The 25,937-nt window shown below is 37.3% G+C and overlaps 1 protein-coding gene across 1 annotated transcript in view; it reads left to right on the forward strand.

The window, feature by feature from the left end:
• Positions 1–24,341, forward strand: part of LOC108515943 (actin-85C) — a 26,121-nt gene extending 1,780 nt beyond the window's left edge. The window contains exon 2 of the mRNA XM_017853122.1: positions 24,132–24,341. Within this exon, the coding sequence (XP_017708611.1) occupies positions 24,132–24,341 (210 nt within the window). The remainder of the gene's footprint in view (positions 1–24,131) is intronic.
• The last annotated feature ends 1,596 nt before the right edge of the window (positions 24,342–25,937 follow it).

Genomic DNA, 25,937 nt, shown 5'->3' on the forward strand with positions numbered 1-25,937 from the left:
AAAAAAAAAAAAAAAAAAAGGGAATAAACATTTTGAAAGCTTTTGGTACATATTGCCAAACTACTTTCCAGCCAACAATAGAGTATTAGCATTGATGTTATAATTTAATTTTTTAATTTAATGGATCAGAAATTATATATAATTGTTTTAAAACTACTGTTTGATTACTAATGAGTTTGAATGCTTTTGGATGGTGTTTCCTCTTCTATCAATTCAGTTCTTATCCTTTTGTCCCTTAAGATATTGGTGTTTTTGATGAACTCTTGATATCATAAATTTAATATACGGTTGACTCTTGTATTTGCTCATTTTCTTTTACTTGTTAAAATATGTGAAGTGGCTTATTTTTATATACCAAAGTTTTCCACTTGAGGTTAGTCAGATACATCATCTTTCTTTTCATGACTTCTTCTATGATGTAGACAAAGTCCACAAGCTCAGACTCCTACAGTGGTCAGAGAGATAATACAATGGGCTGATGTGGGCCTGATACAAGACAATAGGGAGTCTTGAAACTGGGAAGAACTTGCAGCTTGTCCAAACAGGAGGAACACCACTAAATTCCAATTCGTTGTTGATAAAAATAGGCCCACTGTGGCAAGATCTGAATTTTTCCAGAATCCAGATTATTACATACAACATCCTTCAAAGGAAACACTGCAGGCTTAATAAAACATTGGGGTGGGACAGAGGGCTCATAACTTATCCCTTTTGCCTCAGAAGTTCTCCTTCATTCAAAATTTTAAATCAGTATTTAATTATATTTCCTTCCAGTTTTTTAAGTGAGTTTTTTATATATTCAAATTTTTATACTACTTGTACTTAGTATTGTGGTGTGAAGCAAGCATCTAGTTGCTTCTATAAAACCAAGAAAAGGAAAGAGATGGATTTATGTTTCTCAGTTCTCTTCCCTTGTCCTCAAACTTTTTTCCTTCTTAGAAAACAGAAGGATCAATGAAATGATGGAGAAATATTAAATGTTATTATAGTGATTTCTCTAATTTTGAAGAAAAAGTTGTCTCTTTTTCTCTGTATGATTGACTTATACTGAACACTCTCGTTTCCTGATTAATAGTACATAATTTGCTTGTTTGCTTGAAATTAAGGCAGAAGTATCCATAGGTAAACTGGAGTTTAAAACTCCTCGAAATGCTCAAAAGAAAACTAATAGAAAGGGGAAAGTATCCAAAGTAACGCAAAACTTTCACAGGATTAAAACAATCAATCTAATCTTGCATTAAATATTGCAAATTTGATAAGTGTGAATTTCAGGCAGATTTTAGTTACTGGGCTTATAGTTAGAAAGTGATTAACAAACATTACGCTGTTTAAATATTCATTTACTTTCTCAAAAATCATTAATCAAAAGCTTACTCTGTGCTGGAGCAACAGTAGATGTTTTTGTCCTGCTATTACTATTTTGTAGTTTTTTTTACTCTCACTTTGGTCCTGGGAGCACTGTGATTCTGTTAATGAATACAAACATTAAAATTAGAATTATAAAACTGAGGGGTTAGTTTGATCAGGTCTGCCTGTCCTGCTTGCTTTTGGTCGCTTGCTTCTTGTTATTTTTTCCTCTCTCCTTGAAGTTGAAGTCTGCAATTGCTGAAGGGCATGCCACTGAATGCTGAAACATAACCTTCACCTGCTACTTTATAGGTAACATTCACAGGTCACCATGGTAACAGTTGCTTCCGTTGTTTTTCAGAAACCGGGATCCGCTTCCGTCCAGTTCAAATTGGTTGAGACCACTGACCTTTGAACTGAGTCTGCGCAAGTGCTGGAGAGGCGGCCTTTTGATATTGGAGGGTCAAAAACTCCATCCTCAGTCCATGCTCATGCTGCCATTTTCTGCACATAAGTGCTGTGGAATGCCACAAACTCCAGCTAGGCTGTTGCAGAATGAACCTGTTACTTCATTTTTCCCCACTAGCAACCACCTTTCCCCACGCCTTAGACCATCTCACTTCCCTAACCCATAAATACCCTTAAGCTTTATCTTTGGGGAGGCAGATTTGAGAGCTGTTCTCCCACCTCCTCCTCGCTGGGTGCCCTTTCGAATAAATCTTTTCTCTTTTGCAAAACCTGAATCATAGTGATTGATTTACTGCTTGAAGGTAGAACAGACCAGAACCTGGCCTGTAACAATTATACCAGCACCAAAAGTTGTTGATAAGAAATTACTTTCAACAATTAATTTCATTAACCCAAATTAATTCCTTGATCAGTTTTCCACATAGCACACTTCAAATATTTCCAATTTTGTCATGTGAATAAAAATACTATTTATGTTGTCATAAATAAACATGAATAAAATGTCATGAGTAAAAATACTAAAATTATTTTGATCCAGATGAATTCATTTACGTGTAACTTATCAACACAGTTCTGTTTTAACAGTCTTTTGTTCAAATCAAATTTTGCTATAACAGCTTCTACTACTATGAGTTTTCTTTTGGGGGCATTATTTTTATGGAGTTCTATTTTCCAAGGTGAAAATTTGTAGATCTACATTTTGCCACATCCAGTGTTTACCTATTTTCAGTTTTGTTTTAACTGCCCAACGGATTCATTGTGCCCCCTGCCCAGATAAAGCCGATTCATCAAGACAGAGGAATTGCAGTAGAGAAAGAGTTTAATTCATACTCAAATCAGTTCAGCTGCCTCTGCATGAATTAAACTCTTTCTGGAAATTCAGAGACTGGAGAGACTGAAAATTAAGAGACTGGGGTTTTTTAAGGATAATTTGGTGCATAGGAGGCCAGAGAGTGGGGAGTGATGATTGGTCCCATTGCAGATGAAATCATAGGGAGTTGAAGCTGTCTTCTTTGTGCTGAGTCACTTCCTGGGTGGGGGCCACCATAAATACCAGATAAGGGACTTTATCCATCTGCGTGATGGCAGCTGATCCATCAAGTTCAGGGTCTGAAAAATATTCTGAGCACCAATCTTAGCTTTTACAATAGTGATGTTATCCCTGTTGTAAATGGGGAGGTTTGGAATCTGTGGCCTCTACCTGCATAACTCCTGAACCATAATTTCTAAACTTGTGGCTACTTTGTTAGTCCTACAAAGCAAGATGAGGGTTTGTTTTAGGAAGGGGCTGTTACCATCTTTGTTTCAAAGTTGAAACTATAAACTAAGTTCTTCCCAAAGTTAGTTTGGCCTATGCCCAGGAATGAAGGAGCACAGGTTGGAGGTTAGAAGCAAGATGGAGGCCAGGCGCAGTGGCTCAGGTCTGTAATCCCAGCACTCTGAGAGCCAAGGCGGGTGGATCACAAGGTCAACAGATCAAGACCATCCCGGCTAACACGGTGAAACCCCATCTCTATTGAAAATACAAAAAATTATCCGAGCATGGTGGCAGGCACCTGTAGTCCCAGCTACTCGGGAGGCTGAGGCAAGAGAATAGCGTGAACCCGGGAGGCGGAGCTTGCAGTGAGCCGAGATCGCGCCACTGCGCTCCAGCCTGGGCCACAGAGTGAGACTTAATCTCAAAAAAAAAAAAGAAGCAGCAAGATGGAGTGGGTTAGGTCAAATCTCTTTCACTGTCATAATTTTCTCACTGTTACAATTTTTGCAAAGGTGGTTTCATTATTTTATATTATTTCTAGTTTTTTAAATTATTTGTTATAGTTCGTATTTATTTCTCAGCTAATTCATGATAAAATTGTTAAATCTCTCAGTATTGGTCTCTTGCCCAGAATCATCTGTTACAAGGCCAATTTAATTCTTCTGATTATTTTTTGGACCTTGTATAAACTGTCCAGGACACTTGTGGCCCAAAGAGCAAATATGCGGATGAAAGAGATTGCCTCTAAAAAAATAAAGCTGTTTTCTCTAAAAGAAAAGGAGAAATGCTAGGTTGTGGGGGAAGGCTTTCTTGAGAAGGTAGCATATGATCTGCATCACAAAAGACGAGAAAGAATTCACCAGGTGCCCATAGAGTCAAAGGACATTCCATAGAAAAAGCATGTGTAAAAACACGGAGGCAGGGAGAGAACACATAGTAGCACCAAATAAAAACCGAATGAACAAATACATCATCACTTCTAATATGAGGTTATAGAAAAAAAAGACAAATGGATGAATTTGTGTGTGGTAAATAGTAACTGGATTGTAGGATGCATGGGAAGGGTGAAGGAGGTTTTAAATGAGAACATGAAAGGCTATGGAGATGAGTGAGGGAGAAGTGGAAGAGGACATTCAGGCTCCCACTTAAATGAGTGGATGTACCGTGATACCATTAAATAAGGCAGAAAACACAGAAGGACATGAAGGCTCTGGTCCATTCGTTCCTCTTGGACCATCTTGCCTTGAAAGATCTGACACACTGGAATCCGTTTTTTTCCAAAGACCCCAGGAAAGATTTTTCACTGCTCCTTTGTTCAGTCATTCTGATGCTTTCAAATCCCTCATTAAAATCAGCAAAGGCCAGGCGCGGTGGCTCATGCCTGTAATCCCAGCACTTTGGGAGGCCAAGGCAGGCAGATCACTTGAGGTCAGGAGTTTGAGACCAGCCTGGCCAATATGGTGAAATCCTGTCTCTATTAAAAATACAAAAAAAAAAAAAAAAAAAAAAAATTAGCCAGGTGTGGTGGTGCATACCTATAGTCCCAGCTACTAGGGAGGCTGAGGCAGGAGAATTGCTTGAACCCGGGAAGCCGAGGTTGCAGTAAGCCGAGATTGCGCCATTGCACTCCAGCCTGGGTGTCACAGCAAGACACTGTCTCAAAAACAAAAATAACACAACAACAAAACAAAATCAGCAAAATATTCCTGTTGTCTAACCGACTAATACTCTTGCTGTATTTACCTCCATTTCCCATTCTGTCTTGAAAGAAATGGAGAACAAGTAATTACCATATTTTAATAGGGGTATTTCCCAGGATGTTTTGTCTTAACCTCTCAAATCTCTCTTTTCTATATTCTGATTCAATCCCCTCCATAACATATAACTCTTTGTTTTGGGGATTATTTGATCAGCCTGTTGGCCAGTGGTATTGTAGCCACTGAACTTTTTAAAAATGCAAAATGTACATGTTTACTTAGTTGTTCTTACACTTTGCTCCATGTCTTCCATTTCTTCTTTAGTTGATTCTTTTCTTATTTTGTGGAAATGTGAGATTTAATGAGGAAATAAGGACAGCAAGTTATGGTAAAAGAGACCATGAATATTTTGCCTGAGGAAAAACACTAAAATGGTTAATCAGTGTCTTCAGATCTCAAAGGGGCTCCTTCTACTGCGTCATAAGAAATAATTCTTTACCATGGATTAAGTTCAAAGAGTGAGGAGTATAACTATAAGGAAGTGTGAATTATAGTGTATGTGTGTGTATGTGTATTCCCACCCAAGTGGAACATTAATGGCATAACCTACCTTAGGAGGTTGTGGTGTCTCTGCCCTAAACATCTTGGCGCAGTGGACGAAGTCCTCTAAAAACTTAGAAGAACCTGATATGAGTCTTATCACTTTCATTTACTAGCTACATGACTTTGGGGAAGTTACTTTATCACTTTGAGGCTCAGTTTCCCCATCTGTAAAATGGAGATAGTATATATTTCATATAATTTTATGAGTTAGATGGGATCATATATATGAATATGCTTTGCAAACTATAAATTATTATAAATAGGTAAATAACCTTTATCTGGGTAGACATGCATCTGGAATGGCTTGAGAGATTTCATGTGGGATTATGTATGCTTCACTTCCAAAGAGGGTCCCAACATCAGATGTCCTGCCTGGGCTAGCTCATCTGCAAGCTCCATGAGTCCTCTCTGGCACCTGTTGCAGTGATTCTGCAACAAAGAGATCATTCCCAGTCAGAGCAACAGAATGAGGTAAGACATGATTTCCACAAAATTGTCCCATTTTGTGTACACGCCATAATATATGTAACCAGTGCCCAAGTTGAGGGATATGAAGACTATTTCTAGGGCAAAGATGAACAGTAGGGTCAGAATTGTTACCTGTTATTTCCTCCTTATGCGAAAAGTTTAGGTAGAAATTCTGGCCTCCGTACAGGCTGAGGCAGAGACATGAAGAGAGGGGCAGAAGTGCACCCTATTCCGAGAAATGTCATCTTCAAATAATAATTTTGGCTGTTCATTTTCATTCCAAGTGATGTAGTGGAGCCAGGTGGTACCAGCTCTCAAGAGCCAGTTGTTAAATTTCAAGAGTTTTGATTGACTGTTAAACATAGCCATTACTAATATTTTAAAACGAAGGTAATAAATACTTAAAATTCATCACTTCCTAATTTTGTCACTATATTTTACTATTATCTATATTCTCAAGATTATTTATGTCTATTGTATCCGTATGGTAGGAAAACCATATAATAGTGACCTAACTAATATCTCTTCCCAGATCCATGATTAGTGATGTCTCATTGGTAACTGGAAATAAGTCATTGTGGGAGTGTTTTATACCATGAAAATTGGCAAATGCTACAAATAAGGTGCCCCCCACCAAGAGCCATTTGTTAAACACTTAACCACCACACCACTCATTTAATTCATTCATCTAAATGCTTTGGCTAGTACTTGCAGGGCGCCCAGAGGCTTAAAGCAGTGGAGAGTTACTTGACAATGCAGCCTCTGGAATCAGACCCCTGAGGTTTAAATTTGAGCTTTACCACTTACTGTGTGACCTTGGACAAGTTACTGACCCTTTCTTTGTATCTGTAAAATGAGGATAAAAGAAGAACTCCCACCTCATAGGATTACTGTGAAGCTTAAAAGGATTACTACTAATAACACATATAGAACAAGCAATACCTAACACACAGTATGTAATTATTTTGATTTAGATTAGTTATGTCAGTTTAGTTTTAATTAGGACATGGAAGCATCTTTCTAGTCCTATTTTACTAAAAAATTTTTAAGAACTGGGTATCAACATCAGATTTTATCAAATGCCTTTTAAACATCTATATAATTGATTAGACGTTTTTCATCTTTGATATATTAATATAGTGAGTTGTATTAGTGGGATTCCCCCTATTAGAAGAACCTTTAATCCCTCAAATGAATTTAACTTGGTCATGATGTACCATTCTTTGAATGCAGTGCTGAATTCCATTTGCTAATAACTTATTTAGTCTATTTCACCATTATTAATAAATTATCTTAGTTATAATTTTCTTTTGTATACTTTTTCAAGTTTTAGTCTCAATGGTTTGATGACTTTGTGAAAGTAATCAATGATCTTTATTTTTTCTGTCCTTGCAGTTTCATTAGTCTTGAAAATATCCAACTGCTACAAGATTTAAAATTTACCTATGGAGCTATCAGGGCCTGGAGCTATTTTGAGGCAAAGCCTTTTGTTAACTTCCTCTATTTGAATGGCTCTCAAACTTGGTTGCACACTGAAATCACCTGGGGAGCTTTTAAAAATACTGATGCTATTGTGAAAGACAGTGTGGTGATTCCTCAAAGAACTAAAGACAGAAATAGCATTGGACCCAGCAATCCCATTACTGGGTGTATACCCAAAGGAATAGAAATCATTCTATCATAAAAACATATGCACATGTATGTTCACTGCAACACTGTTCACAATAGCAAAGACATGGAATCAACATAAATGCCCATCAATGACAGACTGGATAAAGAAAATATGGTACATATACACCACGGAATACTATGCAGCCATAAAAAAGAATGAGATCATGTCCTTTGCAGGGACTTGGATGGAGCTAGGAGCCACCATCCTTAGAAAACTAACACAGGAACAGAAAAACAAATATCACATGTTCTTACTTATAAGTGGGAGCTAAATATGAGAACTCATGGATACATAGAGGGGAACAACACATACTGGGGCCTATTAGAGGGTGGGAGGAAGAAGAGGATCAGGAAAAATAACTAATGGGTACTGGACTTAATACCTGGGTAATGAAATAATCTGTACAAGAAACCCCCATGACGCAAGTTTACCAATGTCACAAACCTGCACAGGTACCCCGATCTTAAAATAAAAGTTAAAAAAGTAAAAATAAATAAATAAACAAATAAATAAATAAAAATACTGTCACCTATGTGATGCGGTAGATACGTTAATTAGCTTGATTTAGTCATTTTGCTAACATATGAAAACATCACATTGTTTTCCAGAAATATATAATTATTACTTGTCAATTAGATTTTCTTCAAATATTAATACCTGAGTGTTTCTTTCCATTTTTTTTTTTTTTTTTTTTAACAGATAGGGTCTTGTTCTGTTGCCCAGGCTGGAGTGCAGTGGTGCAATCATGACTCACTGCAGACTTGAACTCTCAGGCTCAAGTGATCCTTTCCCTTCAGCCTCTTGAGTAGCTGAGTCTGCAGGTATGTGCCACCATGCCTAGCTCCAATGTTATTTTAATTGGTCTGGTATGCATCCTGGGGATGGGGATATTTAAAAGCTCTCCAAGTGACTACAATGTGAAGCTAAGGTTTGGAACTACTGTATTATATTCATTTCACTCAGTATATTTGTTTAATTTGTTTCTATCTTTTATTCAATGAATTTTAGTGACTCATATTAACCCAGAAAATTACCTATTTCCTTCTTGCTTTCAAAGTGATTGCCATAGAGTCTCACAAAGTACTGTTGCATAATTATTTTTATTTTCTCTGTGGCTGTGATTATTTCACCTTATAAAATTTGTGTATTTTTGCTTTCTTTCTACCACTTCATTTTAATTATTAGATAGACAGTAATCTGTCTATTTTATTGGCTTTTTTTTTTTTTTTTTTTTGAGACGGAGTTTTGCTCTTGTTGCCCAGGCTGGAGTGCAATGGCATGATCTCAGCTCATTGCAAACTCCGCCTCCCAGGTTCAAGCAATTCTCCTACCTCAGCCTCCTGAGAAGCTGGGATTACAGGCATGTGTCACCACGCCTGGCTAATTTTGTATTTTTAGTAGAGATGGAGTTTCTCCATGCTAGTCAAGCTGGTCTGAAAAGTCCTGACCTCAGGTGATCCGCCCACCTTGGCCTCCCAAAATGCTGGGATTACAGGCATGAGCCACAGCGCCCGGTGTTTATTGGCTTTTTCCTACGATCAATTCTTGAATTCATTTATTGATTCTATTCTACTTCGTTTTTTTTTTTTTTTTTTAATTTTGGGGAAGAGGTGGTATTTGGTTACATGAGTAAGTTCTTTAGTAGTGATTTGTGAGATTTTGATGCACTCATCACCTGAGCAGGATACACCACACTTATTTGTAGTCTTTTATACCTCACGCCCGCCCACTCTTTCCCCTGAGTACCCTAAGTCCATTGTATCATTCTTATGCCTTTGCATCCTCATAGCTTAGCTCCCATTTATGACTCAGGACATGCAATGTGTGGTTTTCCATTCCTGAGTTACTTCACTTAGAATAGTAGTCTCCAGTTCCATCCAGAGTTGCTGTGGAATGCATTAGATTCATTCACTTTTTTTGACTGAGTAGTATTCCGTTAGTAGTATACTACGTACTAGTATTACGTATACGGCGACCGTGAGCTACGCCGGGGGTAGGGAGAGATAGAGACCACATAAATACGACACCCATACAACTATATATGATATAAATATATAGTGAGATATATATGTGAGATATACATGTGCGAAATATGAGATATGTATATGTGAGATAGATATTTGATGTATATATGTGTATATATACACACACACACATATATATATCTCACATATATATCACAACTTCTTCATCCACTCATTGAATGATGGACCTTTGGGCTGGTTCCATATTCTTGCAATTATGAATTGTGCTGCTATAAACATGTGTGTGCAAGTATCTTTTTTGTATAATGACTTCTTTTCCTCTGGGTAGATACCTAATAGTGGGATTGCTGGATCAAATGGTAGTTCTACTATTAGTTCATTAAGGAATCTCCACGCTGTTTTCCATAGTGGTTGTACTAGTTTACTTTCCCACCAGCAGTGTAGAAGTGTTCCCTTTTCACAGCATCCATGCCAACATGTATACTTTTTTTATTTTTTGATTATGGCTATTCTTGCAGGAGTAGGTATCACATTGTGGTTTTGATTTGCATTTTTCTGATCATTAGTGATGTTGAGCAGTTTTTCATATATTTGGTGGCCATTTGTATATCTTCTTTTAAGCCAACTTTTTTATGGGACTCTTTGGTTTTTTCTTGCTAATTTGTTTGAGTTCTTGATAGATTCTGGATATTAGCCCTTTGTCAGATGTATAGATTGCGAAGATTTTCTCTCACTCTGTGAATTGTCTGTTTACTCTTCTGATTCTTCATTTTGCTGTGCAGAAGCTCTTTAGTTTGGTTAAGTCTAAGCTATTCATCTTTGTTTTTGTTGCATTTGCTTTTGGGTTCTTGGTCATGAAGTATTTGCCTAAACTAATCTCTAGAAGTGTTTTTTCCAAAGTTATCTTCTAGAACTTCTGAGTTTCAGGTCTTAGATTTAAGTCCTTGGTTCATCTTGAGTTGATTTTTGTATAAGGTTAGAGATGGAGATCCAGTTTCATTCTCATACATGTGGCTAGCCAATTATCCAAGCACCATTTGTTGAAAAGGGTGTCCTTTCCCCATTTTATGTTTTTGTTTGCTTCATAGACGATCAGTTGGCTGTATGTATTTGGGTTTATTTCTGGGTTCTCTATTCTGTTCCATTGGTTGATGTGCCTATTTTTATACCAGTTTTGGTGACTATGGCCTTATAGTATAGTTTGAAATCAGTAATGTGATGCTTCCAGATTTGTTCTTTTTGCTTAGGCTTGCTTTGGCTATTCAGGCTCTTATTTGGTTCCATATGAACTTTAGGATTTTTTTTTTCTAGTTCTGTGAAGAATGATGGTGGTATTTTGATGGGAATTTCATTGAATTTGTAGATTGCTTTTGGCAGGATGGTCATTTTCACAATATTGATTCTACCCATCCATGAGCACAAGATGTGGTTCCATTTGTTTGTGGTGTCTATGATTTCTTTCAGCAGTGTTTTGTAGTTTTCCTTGTAGAGGTCTTTCACCTCCTTGGTTAGGTATATTCCTAAGTTTTTTTGTTTGTTTTGCGGCTATTGTAAAAGGGGTTGAGTTCTTGATTTGATTCTCAGTTTGGTTGCTGTAGATGTATAGCAGAGCTACTGATTTGTGTACATTAATTTTGTATCCTAAAACTTTGCTGAATTTATTTATAAGTTATAGGAGCTTTCTGGATGAGTCTTTAGCGTTTTCTAGGTATATGATCATATCATCAGCAAACAGTGACAGTTTGACTCTTTACCAATTTGGATGCCCTTTATTTCCTTCTCTTGTCTGATTGCTCTGGCTAGGACTTCCAACATTATGTTGAATAGAAGTGGTGAGAGTGGGCATCCTTGTCTTGTTCCAGTTCTCAGAGGGAATGCTTTCCACTTTTCCCCATTCAGTATTATGTTGGCTGTGAATTTGTCATAGATGGCTTTTATTACATTGAGGTATGTCCCTGGTATGCCAATTTTGCTGAAGGTTTTAATCATAAAGGGATGCTGGATTTTGTCAAATGCTTTTTCTGCATCTATTGAGATGATCATGTTATTTTGTTTTAATTCTTTTTATGTAGCATATCACATTTATTGACTTGTGTATGTTAAACCATCCCTGCAACCCTGGCATGAAACCCACTCGATCATGCTGGATTATCTTTTTGATATGCTGTTGGATTCAGTTAGCTAATATTTTGTTAAGAATTTTTGCATCTATGTTCATCAGGGATATTGGTCTGTAGTTTTCTTTTTTGTTACATCCTTTCCTGGTTTTAGTACTAGGGTGATAGTGGCTTCGTGGAATTATTTAGGTAGGATTCCCTGTTTCCTCTTTCTTGTGGAATAGTGTCAATTGGATTGTTACCAATTCTTTGAATGTCTGATAGAATTTAGCCGTGAATACGTCTGGTCCTGGACTTTTTTTTCCTTGGTAACTTTTGTATTACCATTTCAATCTTGCTGCTTGTAATTGGTCTGTTCAGGGTTTCTAATTCTTCTTGATTTAAGCTAGAAAGTCAACAAAGAAGCAGTGGATTTAATCTATACACTAGAACAAATGGACTTAACAGATATTTACAGAACATTCTACCCAACAGTCACAGAAAACACATTCTATTCATGAGCACATGGAACTTTCTCCAAGACAGACCATATGATAGGTCACAAAACAAGTCCCAATAAATTTAAGAAAACTGAAATTATATCAAATACTCTCTCAGAACACAGTGGAAAAAAATTGGAATCAACTCCAAAGGAACCTTTGAAACCATGCAAATACATGGAAATTAAATAACCTGCTCCGGAATGATCATTGAGTCAACAATGAAATCAAAATAAAAATTTGAAAATTCTTTGAATTGAATGGTAATAGTGACACAACCTATCAAAACCTCTGGGATACAGCAAAGGCTGTGCTGAGAGGAAAGTTCATAGCCTTAAATGCCTACATCAAAAAGTCTGAAAAAGTACAAATAGATAATCTAAGGTCACACCTCAAGGAGCTAAAGAAACAAGAACAAATCAAATCCAAACCCAACAGAAGAAAAGAAATAACAAAAATCAGAGCAGAACTAAGTGAAATTGAAACAAAAAAAATACAAAAGATAAATGAAACAAATAGCTGTTTGACAATATAAATAAAATTGATGGACCATTAGCAAAATTAACCAAGAAAAGAGAGAAGATCCAAATAAGCTCAATTAAAAACAAAATGGGAAATATTACAACCGACACCACAAAAATAAAAAAGATTGTTCAAGGCTAGTATGAACACCTTTACACACATAAACTAGCAAACCTAGAGGAGATAAATTACTGAAAATATACAACCCTTTTTCTGTTTTCTTACTCAACAATTTCTGCTTTGATCTTTACAAATTTTCTGCTTCTGGTCTTCCCTTTGTTAATGTTGTTTATATGCTTCTAATCCCTTCAGCAATTTCATTTTGTTTTGTTTCATTTAAGTTCATTTATCCTTATTATTTTCGTTAAGTAATAGAAGTATTTCAGGCTATTAAGTTTTCCTACAATAAACATCTGTGTACAGTATTCATTAACATATGATACTTTTATCCGATTTTTTTAAGATTGCTTACAATTGTTTTGAGTTCCTGTTTAATGTAAGAGTTATTTCTGAATGGCTTTTTAGTTTTTCAGTTTTCTAGTAGGTGGGGTTGTTTTCATAATCATGTCAGTTTTATTATTGTCATGGAATCACTTCTGAATTGGTTCAACAATCCTTCTAAAACATGTCCTTGGTAAGACTTAATTGAATATGTTTAACACTAGAAACTTACAATAGGAAAAGTAACTGATCTATTGAGTTTTACAAGCAGAAGAAGAACTGGCACCAGATACACTTCCATCCCAAGCAGACTGATCTCCTGGCTTGAACCTTCTTGGGAAGGGAGTAGTTAGGACTCAATGCATCAGCTAGAAGGATGGATGGTGTCTGTCAGGTACAGAATCCCAGATGTGCAACCAAGAGTGAAGTTTTTTTCATTGCTTCCTTCCATGCTCCGTCAGAAGCAAGTTCACTCTAAGGTCATTATGGTAGACAAGGGTCAGCAAATTTGTTCTATGAAAGGCCAGATAGTAAGTATTATAGATTTCGTGTGCTGGGTTACTAATATTGCATATGGGACATACTCATAACAAAAAAAAAGTTTATGTTTATCTCAAACTCAAATTCAACTGGGTGCCTTATATTTTTATTTGATAAATCTGGTCGCCCTACTTATAAGCCATATGCTCTCTGTGGCAACGACTTAGCCCTGCTGTTGTAGTGGGAAGCAACCATAGACAGACAATACATGAATCAGTGGGTGTGGCTGTGTTACAGTTAAACTTTATAAAAATTGGCAGTGGGCTATATTTGGCCTGAGGGCCATGGTTTGTCCACCCCTGCATTTTTTTTTTTTTCAACATTTAATGTGCACCAGAATACCATGGAGGGTTTGTTAAAACCCTGATTGCTGAGCCCCATCCCTGGAGTTCATGATTCCCTAGATTTGGGGTGAATCTCAACAGATTGCATCTCTATCAAGCTCCCAGGTGAGGCGGCTCCTGGTGGTCTGTAGGCCACATTTTTGAGTATCATTGCATGCGAGGAAATGCCTTATTGCCTTTTTGTTCCTAAAACCCACATAGGGTAACATAGGCATTTTTATTATTATTCAAAGACTTCATCAATCTTACGAGACAAAAACTTTTAAATGCTGAAATTTAAATATTCTCATGTCCAGAACTTCCTAGCCAGCAAGGCTTCTCTAACACATATGGAAACTTTGGGCTAATTACAAAAAGTCACTCCCACTCAGGGAAGAATCAGAAAAAAGGCATAACTTTTTTTTCCTTCAACTTTTATTTTAAGTTCAGGGGTACATGTGCAGGATGTGCAGGCTTGTTACATAGGTAAAGGTGTGCCATGGTGGTTTTCTGCACAGATCATCCCATCACCTAGGTATTTAAGCCCAGCATCCATTAGCTATTCTTCCTGATGCTCTCCCTCCTGCCATGCCCCCATGGGCCCCAGTGTGTGTTGTTCCCCTCTATGTGTCTATGTGTTCTCATCATTCAGTTCCCAAATATAAGTGAGAACATGCAGTGTTTGGTTTTCTGTTCCTGAATTAGTTTGCTGAGGATAACGGCTTCCAACTCCATCCATGTCCCTACAAAGGACGTGATCTTGCTCCTTTTTATGGCTGCATAGTATTCCATGGTGTATACGTACCACATTTTCTTTATCCAGTTTTTCACTCATGGGCATTTAGGTTGATTCCATATCTTGGCTATTGTGAATAGTGCTGCAATGAACATACACGAAGGCACCGCTTTTTCTGTACTCACATAGCCCCTAGCCAAGATACACAGTTTGGTCAGCTGAGTGCAGGCCAGATTTCAGCATCTATTCTTCCCTTCAGGAGCCTCTATGCAATGCACAGACTGCATGACACTGCTGCCTGACCAGAAAAATGTTATCTATAATTTACTTAATCAAAACAACACATTCTAAATTTAAAATATTCCATATGAATTTATTTCTTTTCTTGCAGTGAAAAGAAAAACATGAAAGAATATTCTTAAGGAAAATCCCATACACAAGCTGACACCTGCTCTCCTTTCATCTCAAGGAGAGAAAATAAACAGAAGTTTAAGAAGTGTTTAAGAAAATTTAAGAAACAAACAGAATTTTAATGTCTAGTTTTAGTGTAGTGAATATGGTCTGAACTGTTTTAGTTTTTTGGAATTCATTTCAGTTTTCTTTATAGTTTAATATGTCAACAGTAGTATTTTGTAAATGTTCTATGACCCTTCACAAGAAGGTGTATTCCCTATTTGGAGATGATAGACTTTAAAATATTTCTACTGATAAATATATCCTTTTCTGTTAGTAATGTCCATATGTCATGGATTCTCTATATTCTTACTTATCTTCCTGATATAAGGATGACTTGGGATGTAAGAGAATCCCAATAAGGGAAGGGAAAGAGTTTCCATGTGTCATTTTGTATCCCTGCCACGTACCACAATACTTACAACATAACAGGCACCCACCTATTAAATGAATAAATTCTTTTTGGTCGTAGAGTAGATGGAGTGCAATTGGCCCCAGTGATTCATTCAAATAAAAATGGATTTCTATCTTCTTTCCTTTCTCCCTGCTGGGCTTGTAGTATATTCCCTAAACTGGAGTCAGGTATAATTGGTGCATTTTAATTAGAAAAATCAGTTAATTTTTTCTCCTATATTTCTTCTCTTTGGTTTCGGCCTTATTCATTGAGGTTACACAGACAAAGTAAATTCTGTCTTCTAAATGGAAAACCCGTAAATATCCATGTTTGGCTTTCAGCAAAAGAACTATAATAAAAATTAGAAAAATTTGTGTACCCCAAAATAACAATGAAACTACACATAATTTTGTGGAATATAGCTAGGGCAGTCATTAGGGCAGAACTTTCTCTTAAAAGAAGTTAAAATTTTAAAAATTAGCAAACAGCTTAATCACAGAATAAAATACATTATACAAGGAAAGTGAAAGGAAGAAAAAATGCACATGATAAATGGATTCAACAAAATTCAAAGATTGATTAAACTAATAAAGGTCAAAGAAATTAATACTTTGACAGTCCTCTGGCATGACTTACGTTTTAAAAAACAGGCTTAAATAAACAATATTAAAGGGGTGCAGATGTTGCAGACTGATTTATAAGGGGGGTTTCTGATTTTGATATTTATAGACCAGGTAATTTGGATCAACCATCTCAATAAAAACAACCAAAAGCTCGACACATTTTAAAATATCTGCAATAAAGTCATTAAAGAACTAAAAATGCAGTGAAGAATTTTAGGGCCAAGATCCAGGAGCATTCACTATGTATTTAGGCACATTAGAAATAGCTGATGTGGCCAGGCATGGTGGCTCATGCCTGTAATCTCAGCACTTTGGGAGGCCAAGGCGGGTGGATCACCTCAGGTCAGGAGTTCGAGACCAGCCTGGCCAACATAGTGAAACTTGTCTCTACTAAAAATACAAAAATTAGCTGGGAGTGGTGGCGGACCCAGCTACTAGGGAGGCTGAGGCAGGAGAATTGCTTGAACCCGGGAGGCAGAGGTTGTGGTGAGCCAAGATCATCCCATGGCACTCCTACCTGGGCGATAGAGCAAGATTCTGTCAAAGAAAGAAAGAGAGAAAGAGAAAGAGAGAAAGAGGGAAAGGAAAGAAAGAAAGAAAGAGAGAGAGAAAGAGAGAAAGAGAGAAAGAAAGAAAGAAGAAAGAAAGAGAGAGAAAGAAAGAAAAGAAAGAAAAAGAAAGAAAAGAAAGAAAGAGAAAGAAAGAAAGAAAGAAAAGAAAGAAAAAAAAAGAAAGAAAGAAAGAAAGAAAGAAAGAAAGAAAGAAAGAAAGAAAGAAAGAAAGAAAGAAAGAAAGAAGAGAAGGAAAGAAAACAGCTGATGTAGCTGATGAAAGAACTGGTAAAGTAAGTGACTCACGCCTGTAATCCAGATATTTTGGGAGGCTGAGATGGGAAGATTGCTTGAGCCCAGGAGTTCAAGACCAGCCTAGGCAATATGGCAAAACCCTGTCTCTACAAAAAACACAAAAAATTATCAGGGTGTGGTGGTGCAAGCCTGTAGTCCCAGCTACTCAGGAGGCTGATATGGGAGGATAGCTTGAGCTCAGGAAGTCAAGGCTACAGTGAGCCATGATCATGCCACTGTACTCCACCCTGGGCAACAAAGCAAGACCCTGTCTCAAGAAAAAAAAAAAAAAAAGAACTGGTAAAGTGGAAGGTATGTCATGAAGAAGATGAAAGAAAGAATGGGTAGAGCAAAAGCAGTATTTGAAGAGAAAACAGCTTGGAATTTTCCAAAACTGAAAAAGACATCAGTCCACAGAGTAAAGAGGCCTTAAATATCTCCAAAATATTTTATTTATAAAAAGAAAGCCATAGCTTGACACATCACTAGAACTTCTGAAAATGAAAGGCAAAGAGAAAACTTAAGAGGTGCCTGAAAAAAAAAAAGGCAGATTACCTTCAAAGGAACACAATCAGGTTGACAGTGTTTTTCTCGAGTCAAAATATAAAATGTTCTTGTCTAAAACTCCATTGTAACATACTAGAGAAGGGTTGTAAGTCACAGTGATATGCTCCTGCTGGCGTGGAAGAAAGCAAACATCCTTGCTGTGAACTGCCCTGTGGGGGCTGTGTGGCCAGGAACTCTAGGAGCTGAGACCAATCCCCAGATGACAGCTAGTAAGTCATACAACTGCAAAGAAATGATTCTGCCAGCAACCAGTGAGCCTGGAAGAAGACCAATGCCTCAGATGAGAATGGCAACCCCAGCTGACTCCTTGATTTCCACCTAGTGAGACTGAGCAGAAGACTCAGCTAGTTCATATCCACACTCCCAACCCATGGAAATGGTGAGATAATTTTCACTTGTAATAGTAGAGAAAAATTGTAAGATAAACTTTAAGATATTGTATGATAAGATAAAGCAAAAAACCATAAGGTACATTTTACTATAAGCCACTAAATTTGTGGTAACGTTACACTGCAATAGAAAACTAACATATGTTTTAAATATTTTTAAGAAAATACTATGGAAAGTTTCATGCCATTAAATCTGATACTGTAGATAAATGAAAAGTTAATAGAAAATATAATTCTCCAAGTTGAAGAATAGAAAATATAAACACACATATAAGCATGAGATTAAATGAATAGTTTAAAATATTTCTATAAATAAAAGCCAGACATGATTTTAGGGCAGATACTACCAAACAGTTAAGGAAAAAAATGCTAATTTTGAATACTCTGGAAAACGAGGAAGCACCTCAACCTTTTTAGTGATGCAAATATAACTTTGATACTAAAATTTGCCCCCCCCAACCAAAAAAATATAATTTCACTCTTGTACATAGTTGCAAAATTCCCAAGCAAAATTTTAGCAAATTGTATATTACAATATATTTAAAAGATAATACCTTATATTATGACCAAAGTAAAGTTTATCCCACTAATTCAAAGTTGATTTTTTATTTTTATTTTTTAATTTAATTTAATTTTTTTAGAGACAGGACAGGGTCTCTCTTTGTCACCCAGGCTGGAGTGCAATGGTGCAATCAGCCTCAACCTCTTGGGCTCAAGTGGTCCTCCTGCCTCAATCTCCTGAGTAGCTAGGACTACAGGCATGAATCACCATGCCTGGCTAATTCAAAAAATATTTTTTTAGAGATGGGGTCTCGCTATGTTGCACAGGCTGGTCTCGAATTCCTGTCCTCAAGTGATCCTTCCACTTCACCCTTCCAAAGTGCTGGGATTACAGGCAGAAGCCACTGTGCCAGCCTTGAAGTTGATTGATTTAACATTAAAAAATGAATTAATGTAAATTACCACAGGAACAGAAAATGAAGAAAAATCACATAATCATCTTAAGAGATGCAGGAAGACCATCTATTTTATTGAAAATTCATGTATGTTTGTAATTTTTTTTAAAAAAAAGTCTCAGCAGACCAGGAATAGAAAAGAACTTCCTTAAGCTATTAAAGTGATTTTAAACAAAAACCCCATAGCAAACATCATCTTTAGTAGTGAAACATTAAAAGCATTATCTATAAGATCATAAACAAGCCTAGGTAACCATTATCCCTACTTTTATTTAAGATTATATTAAGGATCTTAGGTGGTACAGTGAAGCAGGAAAAGAAAAAATGGCATAAGAATTAGAAATGAAGAACAAAACTCTATTTACAGATGATACGAATGTCTTCGTAAAAACTAAAAGGATGCACGAAAAAATTATTAAAATTAATAGAATTTAACAAAGTTACTGGAAACAAAATCAAAATGCAAAAATCTAATTGCATTTCTGTTACCAGCAAACAAAATAGAAAATGTAATTTTAAGATACCATTTTAAATACTATGCAAAATATATAAAAAATGAAAACCATATGATCATCTCAATAGATGCAGAAAAGCTTTTGATAAAAGCCAATATCTCTTTATTATTAAAAAGAAAACCTTCAATAAACTAGGCATCAAAGGAACATATCTCAAAATAACAAGAGCCATCTATGACAAACCGACAGCCAACATCGTACTGATCGGGCAAAAGCTGGAAGCATTCCCTTTGAGAACTGGAACAAGACAAGGATGCCCACTCTCACCACTCTTATTCAACAGAACTGGAAGTGCTAGCCAGAGCAATCAGACAAGAGAAAGAAATAAAGGGTATCCAAATTAAAAAAGAAGAAGTCAAACTATCATTTGTCACAAATGATACGATTCTATACCTAGAAAACCCTAAAGACTCACCAAAAGGCTCCTAGACTGACAAACAACTTCAGTAAAGTTTCAGGATACAAAATCAATGCACAAATCTCAGTAACGCCACTCCACACCATAACATTCTAGCTGAAAGCCAAATCAAGAATGCAATCCCATTTACAATAGCTGCAAAAAAATAAAATACCTAGGAATGCATCTAACCAAGGAGGTGAAACATCTCTACAGGAAGAACTACAAAACACCACTGAAAGAAATCGTGGATGATACAAACAAATGGAAAAACATTCCATCCTCATGGATTGGAAGAATCAATATCATTAAAATGGCCATACTGGCCAAAGCAATCTATAGATTCAATGTTATTCCTATCAAACTACCAATGTCATTTTTCATAGAACTAGAAAAAAACTATTCTAAAATTCATATGGAGCAACAATAACAAAAAAAGCCCAAGTAGCCAAAGCAATCCTAAGCAAAAAGAACAAAGCCACAGGCATCATACTACCCAACTTCCAACTAAACTACAAGGCTACAGTAATCAAAACAGCATGGTACTGGTACAAAAACAGACACATAGACCAATGGAACAAAATAGAGAACCCAGAAATAAAGTTGCACACCTAAGCCATCTTATCTTTGACAAAGTCGACAAAAATAAGCAATGGGGAAAGGACTACCTATTCAATATATGAAGCTGGGATAACTGGCTAGCCATATGCATAACAGTAAAACTGGACCCCTACCTTTTACCATACACAAAAAGTAACTCAAGATAGATTAAAGGTTTAAATATAAGACTTCAAACTATAAGAGCCCTAGAAGAAAATCTAGGAAACACTATCCTAGACTTGACCTTGGGAAGGAATTTATGACTAATTCCTCAAAAGCAATTGTAACAAAAACAAAAACTGACAAGTGGGACCTAATTAAACTAAAGAGCTTCTGCATAGCAAAAGAAACTATCAACAGAATAAACAGACAACCTTCACAATGGGAGAAAATATTCACAAACTATGCATCCAACAAACATCTAATATCCAGAATATATAAGGTACTTAAGCAATCCAATAAACAAAAAAACAAAAACCCTCATTAAAAAGTAGGCAAAATACATGAATAGGCACTTCTTAAAAGAACACATACAAGCAGTCAACAAATATTTTAAAATGTTCCACATCACTAATCATCAGAAAATGCAAATCAAAATGATAATGGGATACCATCTCACACCAGTCACTATGGCTATTACTAAAAAGTCAGAAAATAACAGTTGCTGTTGAGGTTGTGGAGATACCTCAACAACTGTTGGTGGGAATGCAAATTAGTTCAGCCACTGTGGAAAGCAATTTGGAGATTTTTTAAAGAACTTAAAACGGAACTACCATTTGACCAAGCAATCCCATCACTGGGTATATATCCAAAAGAAAATAAATCATTCTACTAAAAAGACACATGCACTCATGTGTTCACTGCAGCACTATTCACGATAGCAAAGACACAGAATCAACCTACATGCCCATCAGCAGTGGACTGGATAAAGAAAATGTGGTATATATACACCACGGAATACTATGCAGCTATAAAAGAGAACAGAGTTATGTCCTTTGCAGCAACATGACACAGCTGGAGGCCATTATCTTAAGTGAATTAATGCAGGAACAGAAAACCAAATACTGCATGTGCTTACTTATAAGTGGGAGCTAAACATTGGGTATTTATGTACATAAAGACGGCAACAATAGAAACTGGGGACTACTAGATGGGGGATGGAGGAAGGGGGCAAGGGTTGAAAAAACCACTGGGTACTATGCTCAGTACCTGGGTGATGGGATCACTCATACCCTAAACCTCAGCACCATGCGAAATTCCCAGGTAACAAACCTGCACCTATGCACCATAAATCTAAAATAAAAATGGAAACAAAAATAAATAAGTAAATAAATAATACTATGAAAACTATGAAGTACATAAGAATAATTCCAATGAAAAGGGCAATTCTTTTGTTTTTGTTTTTGTTTTATTGTTTGTGTTTTTTTTTTTTTGAGATGGAGCCTTGCTCTGTTGCTCAGGCTGGAGTGCAGCGGTGCGATCCTGGCTCACTGCAACCTCCACCTCCCAGGTTCAAGAGATCCACCTGCCTCAGCCTCCCAAGTAGCTGGAATTACAGGCATGCACAAACATGCCCAGTTATTATTATTATTATTATTATTATTTTGTATTTTTAGTAGAGACAGGATTTTGCCACGTTAGCCAGGCTGGTCTTGAACTCCTGACCTCAAGTGATCCTCCCGCCTCAGCCTCCCAAAGTGCTGGAATTATAGGCATGAACCACCAAGCCCAGACAGAAAAGGCCAATTATTTGAATGTCATTAGAGAAAATCGAAATAAATGGAAATACATGTAGACATACTTCACGGAATATCCATAAAGCTAACGGTTCTTCACCCTAATAGCTCCAAGAGTTATACCACTTTTAGCACAACTATTTTTTGGTATAATTATTTTTTCACCCAAAACACACTAAATAAATACACTGTAATAGTGATAATCAACATTACAGTGTCAGATTAAAAACATACTAATTTTCTTTATGCAGTACTCTCTAGGAAGAGAGTATCATTTGGAACAATTTGAATTGCACATCATAGTTGAGTTGGAATTTTGTCAATAAAATGCTGTGGACCACAGATTTCATGGAAGTGAGCAGTCCAATAAGCTCCCTACTTAGCATACCAATTAGTGGTATAGAAATAGATGCTTTTAAAGTGCTTGAGGAGTTTGCTTTTCTCAGGCATTTTTGAGAGGATATATGAAGGATCATCAGACATCTTGTACTGCAAAGGTCAATTTCCTGATGCCTACCTTTTGTGTCTTATTATGGACAAACTGAATTATGCTACCAAAATGTCCCAATTAGATTAGATTTAGTCAGATCCAAATTGGGAATGGTGGCGAAGGTATTCTTGTATTGTAGAATGGGAAGAAAAAGCCATCTCACCAACATGTAGAATTAATCAGGATACAAGCCTCATAAATTTATAAATTCAGTTTTGAAGCAGTCCAAGTATTTATCTTTTTTTTTTTCTGAAACAGGGTCTCACTCTGTTGCCCCGGCTGGAGTGCAGTGGCTTGAGCATAGCTCATGGCAGCTTCAAAGTCCCAGGTTCAAGTAATCCCCCTGCCTCAGCCTCCCACGTAGCTGGGACTGCAGGCAGTTGCCACCACACCCAGCTTTCTTTTCTTTTCTTTTAATTTAATTTTTAGTAGAGACAAGATTGTGCTATCTTGCCCAGGCTAGTCTCAAACTCCTGATATCAATAATCCTCCCACCTTGGCCTCCCAGAGTGCTGGGGTTGTAGGTGTATACCACCGCACATGGCCCCTAGTATTTCAAGAGTAGAAAGGAAGGACTGCAGAGAATTGAGGGAGGGAGAGAATAACGGGACTTCTTTGGGTTATGCAGAATATAAATGGTAGATAATTTAGTACTGGGCCGAATTTTGGAAAAACAGTGGGTAGGTCAGGGGAAAGAAGGGTATACGGATCTGAAGAAGAAAACTGTGATAATGAAGAGGTAGAGAGGATGGGGGTTAGAAGGGGAGCAACTCATCAAATACATGCTCCATTGGACGGATCTTTTGTCTGTCTGTTTACCACTTTATCAGCAGTACTTAATAAGGTCCCTGGCACTGAGTGGGGCTCAGTCAATATTTGCTGTTGTGTTGAACATAGTATACTGATATAACAAATATTTAATTGGGGGCACAAGAAATGGCCACTAAGTCAGCACATACTCTAGCTAGAAAATTAATTCAAAATCAAATTAGAAAATGAGTGGACAAATGTTAAAGTGTTCCCAGATTTGAAGCCGAGGGCACAAGGATCATGATATACGGTAGGCTCCCTTATCTATCCAGTCAGCAGGTAATGATAATAGAAATTTCCCGGGGAAAACTGGAACTGCTCTAGACCTTCCTGGGCCACGTGCCATGGACAGGGCCTCATAAGGGAACATTGGAAAGGACCGGTTCAAAACTATCCCCAGGGATACAGTTGGAATGGTCAGGCTTCAAGAATAGACAGTTGGTCTTGTTACAGTAACCAGTTAGAAGCTCATGCCTGCTTTTCTCTCTCTCTCTCTCTCTCTCTCTCTCTCTCTCTCTCTCTCTCTCTCTCTCTCTCCTCCCTCTTCTCTCTCTCTTTCTCTCTCTTTCTCTCTGTGTGTGTGTGTGTGCACACAAGTGAGAGGAATGGGGAAGGAGGGTGGAGGAAGGAGTTGTTCATAAATGAGCAGCTGGTTTGCAGCAAAACCTCACCTCATTCTGCACCTTTGGATCCCTCTTAGCCTGAGGTCAGCACAGCCAATGTCCTCACCAGCATCTGCCAAAGACCACGGACAAAGTCAGTGAATTCACTCACTTCTGCCGTGACAGCTGCCCCTGCCTCTGGACATCCCTGGAAATTAACACTCATGGCTTCCTCAGGAACAGCCCGTGTTCAGATCACACCAGGACTCTCCACACTGCAGGCACTGGGGAGCTGTCACAAATCTTGACTCCATTAATCCCTCTCTGCTCTGTTTCTCCCTCTCTAAGCTTGCTGTGGTCCCAACTTCCTCCGGGTAGTCACTTCTTCCTCTGCAGCTCCCCTCCGTGTTTCCATCAGGACGTCAGTCTGCCCACCTGCCCTGTTGGCCCTGGCTAAGGGAAGATGGCTTGAATGTCACTGAGCCTGGTTTGCAGAGGCCTGTCTCTAATGGCTGGGGATAAGGAGACAAACCAGAGGGTCAGCCTCTTGTTCCTAGAACTTGGGAGGCACCTGGTTCCTCAGTTTTGAGTCCATGTTACCAGGCACATGCCCAGCAGGCCTGATCAGCCTCTCATTCACTTTTCCATGTTTGACTTTTGGTGCCCTCATTTTTTTTTCTGTCTCTAGTTTGATGTTCATGGTGACTGTGTCTTTAGATGTATTTCTCTGTATAAACCTATTATATTTTCACACTCTTTCCTGATCTCCCTGTATTTCAGTCCCTCTAGCTCTTTCTTTTGCTTTAACATTTTTCTTTCCTTTTTAGAGAGAAGAGATCTCTCCCCTGTCTGTCTCTCTGATTACTTCTCTTATTTCTTTTCTTTCCTTTTTTTTTTTTTTTTTTTTTTTGAACCTTCCTCTTTATGTTTGTGCATGTCAGTATTTTCTATTTATCTGGGATTTTTCTTTCTTGTTCTCAGGGGAAAGGGAGTCTGAGAAGTAACTCAAGAATGGTCCTCTCTTAGAGACTGTGATACAGAGCATGAGTTCCACATTTTGTTTGCAATGTTTCCGGGAACCAGGTTAGAAGAAAAGGTGAAGGCCAAGTTAGATGTAAATAATTTCCTGGCAGTGAGAAGCTGGAAACATGAAGATGGATTAGAAAGGGCAGGTGAGACCCTCTCCTTTCTCTGGGCTTCTGCAGAAGCAGTTGGGCTTACAAGTGGAAGGCTGGCCAAGTCTGTACAATCTTCTTTCCATATGTGAAGTGAAACCACAGGGAGACAGACAAGAAACAGAGATCATAACTAATGTTTGTTGTCTATCTGCTTAAGTCACTAATCATGTATTCTTTTAGTTAATCCTAATTTTATAGGAGAAAAACTTGAGACTCAGCTAGCTGACTCCCATTGAGTAAATGGCAATGCCAAGGCTGAATTTCAGGTATGCCGGCCTCTGAAGTCCCTCTACTTTACCCTGTGCCATGCCTTACTGCTTCTCTGTAAAATGATGCACTTTCAAGTGTGTGTGTATTTTTAATGCGTTTATAGATCAGCTTTACAAATCATTTTTAAACTATTACATCTGAGGGAAAAAAGAGTTAAGTCTGCAAAGGAAAAAAATCATTTTACAAATCATTTAGCTTGAGATAACAAAGCCATTTTACCTTGTACCCCCAATCTGACTCAAAGTAAGACTGTGGATTCTTTTTTTAATCGGCAAAAGAATTACACATATTTATGGTATAATTTATGGTATAAAATATGATGTTTTAATATATGTTTACATTGTGAAATGACTAAATAAAGCTAATTAACATATACATTACTTCTCATACTTATCATTTTTGTGGTGAGAACACTTAAAATCTACTTTCTTAGCAATTTTCAAGAATATATTAATA

Source organism: Rhinopithecus bieti, unplaced genomic scaffold (genome assembly GCF_001698545.2).
Source record: "Rhinopithecus bieti isolate Rb0 unplaced genomic scaffold, ASM169854v2 scaffold_36869, whole genome shotgun sequence".
NCBI classification, from domain to species: Eukaryota; Metazoa; Chordata; class Mammalia; order Primates; family Cercopithecidae; genus Rhinopithecus; species Rhinopithecus bieti.